Below are 10,000 nucleotides of genomic sequence, written 5' to 3'. Positions count from 1 at the left end.
TCATCATCATCATCGTCACCATCGTTATCCTGACCTTAACCATCATCATCATCATCACCATCATCATCATCATCATCATCATCACCATCGTGATCCTGACCTTAACCACGGCCAAACTGTCACCATCATCAGCATCACCATCATTATCATCGTTATCCTGACCTTAACCATCACCATCATCATAATCCTGACCTTAACCACAGCCAAACCATCACCAGCATCATCATCATCATCATCATCATCATCGTTATCCTGACCTTAGCCATCACCATCATCACCATCATCGTTATCGTGACCTTAACCATCACCATCACCATCATCACCATCACCATCATCACCATCATCGTTATCCTGACCTTTACTATCACCATCATCGTCATCATCGTCATCATCATCGTCATCACCATCATCATTATCCTGACCTTAACCATCACCATGACCGTGACCACGACCAGAACCATCAGCACAACCATCACCATCCCCATAACCATGATGATCACCATCACCATGACCACGACTGTAACCATAACCATCACCATCACCATCCCCATCACCATCACCATCCCCATAACCATCACCATCACCATCCCCATAACCATAACCATCACCATCCCCATAACCATCAGCATAACCATAACCATCCCCATAACCATGATGATCACCATGACCATGACCGTGACTGTAACCATAAACATAACCATAACCATCACCATCACCATCCCCATAACCATAACCACGATGATCACCACAACCATGACCATGACCATCAGCATAACCATCCCCATCCCCATCCCCATGACCATCCCCATAACCATGACCATGACTGTAACCATAATCCTGACCATGACCATGACCATAACCATGATCATGACCACAACCACAACCATCACCATAACCATGACCATGACCATAACCATGACCATAACCATGATCATGACCACAACCGTAACCATAATATTCCCCATCCCCATGACCATAACCGTAACCATAACCATGACTATAACCATGACTGTGATCACAACTGTAACCATGACCATGACCATCCCCATTCCCATCACCATCCCCATAACCATCACCATAACCATAACCATAACCATAACCATAACCATAACCATAACCATGACCACGACTGTAACCATAATCATCCCCATGACCATCCCCATAACCATAACCATCACCATAACCATAACCATGACCATAACCATCACCATAACCATGACCATCATCATAACCATGACCTTCACCATAACCATGACCATCCCCATAACCATCACCATCCCCATAACCATGACCATAACCATGACCATGACCACGACTGTAACCATAATCATCCCCATCCCCATCCCCATAACCATAACCATAACCATAACCATAACCATAACCATCACCATCACCATCACCATCACCATAACCACGACCATCACCACAACCAACACCCCCCCCCCCCCCCAAATCCCACCCCATACCGGACTTCTCGTTGCCCAGCACCCCATAGATGAAGATCTCCCCAACCCACTGCTGCAGTTCGGGGTCGTCGGCCACGTCAGCATCCGTGGGGTAATAAAGGGCCACGATGCCCTCCACGAAGCTGTGGGGACAGCAGTGGGGTGTGGGGACATCAATGGGGTGTGGGGACAGGGATGGGATATGGGGACATCAGTTGGATATGGGGACATCAGTGGGGTGTGGGGACAGGGATGGGATATGGGGACATCAGAGGGATATGGGGACATCAGTGAGGTGTGGGGACATCAGTGGGGTGTGGGGACAGCAGTGGGGTGTGGGGACAGGGATGGGATATGGGGACATCAGTGGGGAATGGGGACATCAGTGGGGTGTGGGGACAGCAGTGGGGTGTGGGGACAGGGATGGGAAATGGGGACATCAGTGGGGTGTGGGGACAATGATGGGATATGGGGACATCAGTGGGGTGTGGGGACAATGATGGGATATGGGGACATCAGTGGGGTGTGGGGACAATGATGGGATATGGGGACATCAGTGGGGTGTGGGGACATCAGTGGGGTGTGGGGACAATGATGGGATATGGGGACATCAGTGGGATATGGGGACAACAGTGGGGTGTGGGGACATCAGTGGGGTATGGGGACAATGATGGGATATGGGGACATCAGTGGGATATGGGGACATCAGTGGGGTGTGGGGACAGCAATGGGGTGTGGGGAAATCAGTGGGGTGTGGGGACAGTGGACGGTGTGGGGACATCAATGGGACGTGGAGCCATGGATGTCCTTTGTGGCCCCCCAGTGGGCTATAGGGCCATGGATGTCCTATAGGGCCATGGATGTCCTATAGGGCCATGGATGTCCTATGGGGTCATGGATGTCCTATGGGGCCAGGGATGTCCTATGGGGCCATGGATGCCCTATGGGGTCATGGATGTTCTATAGGGCCAGGGATGTCCTATTGGGCCATGGATGTCCTATGGGGTCATGGATGTCCTATAGGGCCATGGATGTCCTATGGGGTCATGGATGTCTTATGGGGTCATGGATGTCCTATAGGGCCAGGGATGTCCTATGGGGCACTCTAAGGGGCCATGGATATCCTAAGGGGTCATGGATGTCCTATGGGGCCATGGATGTCTTATGGGGTCATGGATGTCCTACGGGGCCATGGATGTCCTATGGGGTCATGGATGTCCTATTGGGCACTCAATGGGGCCATGGATGCCCTATGGGGCCATGGATGTCCTATAGGGCCATGGATGTCCTATGGGGCCATGGATGTCCTATAGGGCCATGGATGTCCTATGGGGCCATGGATGCCCTATGGGGCACTCAATGGGGCCATGGATGTCCTATGGGGTCATGGATGTCCTATGGGGCCATGGATGTCCTATGGGGCCACCAATGGGGCCACGGATGTCCTACGGGGCCATGGATGCCCTATGGGGCACTCAGTGGGGCCATGGATGTCCTACGGGGCCATGGATGCCCTATGGGGCACTCAATGGGGCCATAGATGTCCTATAGGGCCATGGATGTCCTATGGGGCCACGGATGTCCTATGGGGTCATGGATGTCCTATAGGGTAATGGATGTCCTACGGGGCCATGGATGCCCTATGGGGCACTCAATGGGGCCATGGATGTCCTATGGGGCCACAGATGTCCTACGGGGCCCCCATGGGGGTCGGGCCCCCCTACCTGTGTATGGCCCCCCAGATGTCCATGGCGTCGGCCCCATAGTGGTAATTGGGGACGCCGGTGAGGCCGCGCTCCGCGATGTCGTCGGGGACGCAGAGCTCCGTGTAGGTGGTGGCCGCCAGCGCCCGCCCCACAAGTTGCAGCGTCCCGGAACGGCCGATGGACGTGGCCTGGGGGCAACGGGGCGACCCCATACGGCCCCGTATCCCATATGGCCCCATATCCCATATGGCCCCATATCCCATATGGCCCATATCCCATATGGCCCCATATCCCATATGGCCCCATATCCCATACGGCCCCGTATCCCATGCGGCCCCATATCCCATATGGCCCTATATCCCATACGGCCCCATATCCCATATGGCCCCATATCCCATATGGCCCCATATCCCATATGGCCCCATATCCCATATGGCCCATATCCCATGTGGCCCTGTATCCCATATGGCCCCATATCCCATGTGGCCCCATATCCCATGTGGCCCCATATCCCATATGGCCCCATATCCCATATGGCCCCATATCCCATATGGCCCCATATCCCATATGGCCCCATATCCCATGTGGCCCTGTATCCCATATGGCCCCATATCCCATGTGGCCCCATATCCCATATGGCCCCATATCCCATATGGCCCCATATCCCATGTGGCCCCATATCCCATATGGCCCCATATCCCATGTGGCCCCATATCCCATATGGCCCCATATCCCATATGGCCCCGTATCCCATGTGGCCCCATATCCCATGTGGCCCCATATCCCATATGGCCCCATATCCCATACGGCCCCATATCCCATGTGGCCCCATATCCCATGTGGCCCCATATCCCATATGGCCCCATATCCCATATGGCCCCATATCCCATATGGCCCCATATCCCCCTATGGCCCCATATCCCATACGGCCCCGTATCCCATATGGCCCCATATCCCATGTGGCCCCATATCCCCATATGGCCCCATATCCCATACGGCCCCGTATCCCATGTGGCCCCATATCCCATGTGGCCCCATATCCCATGTGACCCCATATCCCATATGGCCCATATCCCATGTGGCCCCATATCCCATATGGCCCCATACCCCACATCCTGTATCCCATACGGCCCCATATCCCATGTGGCTCCATATCCCACATCCAGTATCCCATATGGCCCCGTATCCCATATGGCCCCATATCCCACATCCTGTATCCCATATGGCCCCATATCCCATGTGGCCCCATATCCCATACGGCCCCATATCCCATACGGCCCCGTATCCCATATGGCCCCGTATCCCATATGGCCCCATATCCCATATCCCATATGGCCCCATATCCCATGTGGCCCCATATCCCATATCCCATATGGCCCCGTATCCCATATGGCCCCATATCCCATATCCCATATGGCCCCGTATCCCATATGGCCCCATATCCCATATCCCATGTGGCCCCATATCCCATATGGCTCCATATCCCATATCCCATATGGCCCCATATCCCATATGGCTCCATATCCCATATCCCATATGGCCCCATATCCCATATGGCTCCATATCCCATATCCCATACGGCCCCATATCCCATATGGCTCCATATCCCATATCCCATATGGCCCCATATCCCATATGGCCCCATAAGGCCCCATATCCCATACGGCCCCATGTCCCATATGGCCCCATATCCCCATAAGGCCCCATATCCCATGTGGCCCCATGTCCCATAAGGCCCCATACCCCATATGGCCCCATATCCCCATATCCCCATAAGGCCCCATATCCCATGTGGCCCCACACCCCATATGGCCCCATATCCCCATATCCCCATAAGGCCCCATATCCCATATGGCCCCATGTCCCATACGGCCCCATATCCCATAAGGCCTCATATCCCACATAGCCCCATATGGCATATCCTATATGGACCCATATCCCCATATCTCCATAAGGCCCCATATCCCATGTGGCCCCATATCCCATATGGCCCCATATCCCATGTGACCCCATATCCCATATCCCATACAGCCCCATATCCCATACAGCCCCATATCCCATATGGCCCCATATCCCACATGGCCCCATATCCCATATGGCCCCATATCCCATGTGGCCCCATATCCCATATGGCCCCATATCCCATGTGACCCCATATCCCATATCCCATACAGCCCCATATCCCATACAGCCCCATATCCCATATGGCCCCATATCCCATATGGCCCCATATCCCATATGGCCCCATATCCCATGTGGCCCCATATCCCATATGGCCCCATATCCCATGTGACCCCATATCCCATATCCCATACAGCCCCATATCCCACATGGCCCCATATCCCACATGGCCCCATATCCCATATGGCCCCATATCCCATATGGCCCCATATCCCATGTGACCCCATATCCCATATCCCATACAGCCCCATATCCCACATGGCCCCATATCCCACATGGCCCCATATCCCATATGGCCCCATATCCCACATGGCCCCATATCCCATATGGCCCCATATCCCATGTGGCCCCATATCCCATATGGCCCCATATCCCATGTGACCCCATATCCCATATCCCATACAGCCCCATATCCCATACAGCCCCATATCCCATGTGGCCCCATATCCCACATGGCCCCATATCCCATATGGCCCCATATCCCATGTGGCCCCATATCCCATATGGCCCCATATCCCATGTGACCCCATATCCCATATCCCATACAGCCCCATATCCCATACAGCCCCATATCCCATATGGCCCCATATCCCACATGGCCCCATATCCCATATGGCCCCATATCCCATGTGGCCCCATATCCCATATGGCCCCATATCCCATGTGACCCCATATCCCATATCCCATACAGCCCCATATCCCACATGGCCCCATATCCCACATGGCCCCATATCCCATATGGCCCCATATCCCATATGGCCCCATATCCCATGTGGCCCCATATCCCATATCCCATACAGCCCCATATCCCACATGGCCCCATATCCCACATGGCCCCATATCCCATATGGCCCCATATCCCATGTGGCCCCATATCCCACATGGCCCCATATCCCATATGGCCCCATATCCCATGTGGCCCCATATCCCATATCCCATACAGCCCCATATCCCATATGGCCCCATATCCCACATGGCCCCATATCCCATATGGCCCCATATCCCATGTGGCCCCATATCCCATATGGCCCCATATCCCATGTGGCCCCATATCCCATATCCCATACAGCCCCATATCCCATATGGCCCCATATCCCACATGGCCCCATATCCCATATGGCCCCATATCCCATGTGGCCCCATATCCCATATGGCCCCATATCCCACATGGCCCCATATCCCATATGGCCCCATATCCCATGTGGCCCCATATCCCATATCCCATACAGCCCCATATCCCATATGGCCCCATATCCCACATGGCCCCATATCCCATGTGGCCCCATATCCCATATCCCATACAGCCCCATATCCCATATGGCCCCATATCCCACATAGCCCCATATGGCATATCCTATATGGACCCATATCCCCATATCCCCATGTGGCCCCATATCCCATATGGCCCCATATCCCATATGGCCCCATATCCCATGTCCCATACAACCCCATATCCCACATGGCCCCATATGGCCCCCATTTTCCCCCCCATTAATCCCCCCCAATTAACAACCCCCAATTAATTACCACCTCCCATTCCTTCATTACGGCCCCATTCCGTCATTACGGCCCGGTTAATTGATGAGCTAATTAAGGTCTTAATTAAGAGCACCTGGTCGATGACCCCCCCCGGGTTCAGCAGCGTCTCCCTGGCCAGGATGTTGATGTGGAACGTGAAGCGCCAGTGGGGGCGGAGCAGCTGGGGGCGGGGCAAGGCGTGAGGGGCGGGGCTGGGGGCGGGGCTGGGGGCGGGGCTGGGAGTCGTTATAGGGGCGGATATGGGGCTGTTATAGGGGCGGATATGGGGTTGGATATGGGGTCTTTATAGGGGCGGATATGGGGTCGTTGTAGGGGCGGATATGGGGTCGGATATGGGGTCGTTGTAGGGTCGGATATGGGGTCATTGTAGGGGCGGATATGGGGTTGTTACAGGGGCGGATATGGGGTCGGTTATGGGGTTGTTATAGGGGCGGATATGGGGTCAGATATGGGGTTGGAAATGGGGTTGGATATGGGGTCGTTATAGGGGCGGATATGGGGTTGCTATAGGGGCGGATATGGGGTCGGATATGGGGTTGGATATGGGGTCTTTATAGGGGTGGATATGGGGTCGTTGTAGGGGTGGATATGGGGTTGTTATAGGGGCAGATATGGGGTCGGATATGGGGTCGTTGTAGGGGCGGATATGGGGTCGGATATGGGGTTGTTATAGGGGCGGATATGGGGTTGGATATGGGGTCGGATATGGGGTTGTTATAGGGGCGGATTTGGGGTCGTTATAGGGGCGGACATGGGGTCGGTTATGGGGTCGGGATTTGGGGTCGTTGTAGGGGTGGATTTGGGGTTGTTATAGGGGCGGATATGGGGTTGGATATGGGGTTGGGATTTGGGGTCGTTATAGGGGCGGATATGGGGTCGGATATGGGGTCGTTGTAGGGGCGGATATGGGGTTGTTATAGGGGCGGATATGGGGTCGTTATAGGGGCGGATATGGGGTTAGTTATGGGGTCGGGATTTGGGGTCGTTATAGGGGCGGATATGGGGTTGTTATAGGGGCGGATATGGGGTCGGTTATGGGGTCGTTATAGGGGCGGATATGGGGTCGGATATGGGGTCGTTATAGGGGCGGATATGGGGTCGTTATAGGGGCGGATATGGGGTCGGATATGGGGTCGTTGTAGGGGCGGATATGGGGTCGGATATGGGGTCGTTGTAGGGGTGGATATGGGGTTGTTATAGGGGCGGATATGGGGTCGGATATGGGGTCGTTGTAGGGGCGGATATGGGGTCGTTATAGGGGCGGATATGGGGTTGTTATAGGGGTGGATATGGGGTTGGATATGGGGTCGTTATAGGGGCGGATATGGGGTCAGATATGGGGTTGGAAATGGGGTTGCATATGGGGTCGTTATAGGGGCGGATATGGGGTTGCTATAGGGGTGGATATGGGGTTGGATATGGGGTCGTTGTAGGGGCGGATATGGGGTTGTTATAGGGGTGGATATGGGGTTGGATATGGGGTCGTTATAGGGGCGGATATGGGGTTGTTATAGGGGTGGATATGGGGCCGGGATTTGGGGTCTTTATAGGGCTGGATATGGGGTCGGATATGGGGTTGTTATAGGGGCGGATATGGGGTCGGATATGGGGTTGTTATAGGGGCGGATATGGGGTTGTTACAGGGTCGGATATGGGGTTGTTACAGGGGTGGATATGGGGTCGTTATAGGGGCGGATATGGGGTTGGGTATGGGGTCGTTGTAGGGACGGATATGGGGTCGTTGTAGGGGCGGATATGGGGTCGGATATGGGGTCGTTGTAGGGGCGGATATGGGGTCGTTATAGGGGCGGATATGGAGTCGGATATGGGGTCGGGATTTGGGGTCGTTATAGGGGCGGATATGGGGTCTGTTATGGGGTCGTTATAGGGGCGGTTATGGGGTCGGTTATGGGGTCGTTATAGGGGTGGATATGGGGTCGGATATGGGGTCGTTATAGGGGCAGATATGTAGTCGGTTATGGAGTTGTTATAGGGGCGGATATGGGGTCGGTTATGGAGTTGTTATAGGGGCGGATATGGGGTTGGTTATGGGGCCGGGATTTAGGGTCATGATTTGAGGTCGTTATAGGGATGGTTATAGGGTCTGGATTTGGGGTCGGGATTTGGGGTTGTTAAGGGGGCGCTGATGGGGCCAGGATTTGGGGTCAGATATGGGGTCGGATATGGGGTCGCTATAGGGGCAGATATGGGGTTGTTATAGGGGTGGATATGGGGTCGTTATAGGGGCGGATATGGGGTCGGGATTTGGGGTTGTTAAAGGAGCAGTTATGGGGTCAGGATTTGGGGTCGTTATCTCTGGCGTATCTATGGGATTGCTATGGGATGCTTATGGGATTGCTATGGGGTTCCTATGGGATTCCTATGGGGTTCCTATGGGGTTCCTATGTGGTGCCTATGGGGTTCCTATGGGATTCCTATGGGGTGTCTATGGGGTGCATATGGGGTTCCTATGGGGTTCCTATGGGGTTTCTATGGGATTCCTATGGGGTTCCTATGGGGTGTCTATTGGTTGTCTATGGGATTCCTATGGGGTGTCTATGGGTCTCTATGGGGCTCCTATGGGGTTCCTATGTGGCGTCTGTTGGTTGTCTATGGGATTTCTATGGGGTATTTATGGGGCTCCAATGGGGTTCCTATGGGGCGTCTATGGGGTGTCTTGATCGTCTATGGGATTGCTATGGGGTGTCTACGGGGCTCCTATAGGGTTCCTATGGGGTTTCTATGGGATTCCTATGGGGTTCCTATGGGGCTCCTGTGGGGTTCCTATGTGGTGCCTATAGGGTTCTTATGGGGTGTCTGTTGGTTGTCTATGGGGATTTCTATGGGGTGCCTATGGGGTATCTGTTGGTTGTCTATGGGGTTCCTATGGGGTGTCTATGGGGTGTCTATGGGGCTCCTATGGGGTGTCTATGGGGTGTCTGTTGGTTGTCTATGGGGTGTCTATGGGGTGCCTATGGGGTGTCTATGGGGCTCTTATGGGGCTCCTATGGGGCTCCTATGGGGTGTCTATGGGGCTCCTATGGGGTGTCTATGGGGTGTCTATGGGGTTCCTATGGGGTGTCTATGGGGTGTCTATGGGGGCTCCTATGGGGTGTCTATGGGGTGTCT

General features: G+C 54.3%; 1 protein-coding gene across 1 annotated transcript in view; it reads right to left on the bottom strand.

Moving 5' to 3' along the window:
- LOC128078822 (hydroperoxide isomerase ALOXE3-like) overlaps positions 1–7,624 on the bottom strand; it is a 16,860-nt gene extending 9,236 nt beyond the window's left edge. Inside the window, exons 1-4 of the mRNA XM_052679402.1 lie at positions 7,619–7,624; positions 6,945–7,031; positions 3,170–3,339; positions 1,467–1,588 (exon numbers count right to left, since the gene is read on the bottom strand). Of these exons, the coding sequence (XP_052535362.1) occupies positions 1,467–1,588; positions 3,170–3,339; positions 6,945–7,031; positions 7,619–7,624 (385 nt within the window). The remainder of the gene's footprint in view (positions 1–1,466; positions 1,589–3,169; positions 3,340–6,944; positions 7,032–7,618) is intronic.
- Positions 7,625–10,000: the final 2,376 nt, after the last annotated feature.

Source organism: Tympanuchus pallidicinctus, unplaced genomic scaffold (genome assembly GCF_026119805.1).
Source record: "Tympanuchus pallidicinctus isolate F22 unplaced genomic scaffold, pur_lepc_1.0 scaffold179, whole genome shotgun sequence".
NCBI classification, from domain to species: Eukaryota; Metazoa; Chordata; class Aves; order Galliformes; family Phasianidae; genus Tympanuchus; species Tympanuchus pallidicinctus.
The sequence above is the reverse complement of the archived record's forward strand: the minus strand, read 5'-3'. Positions and strand labels throughout refer to the sequence as shown.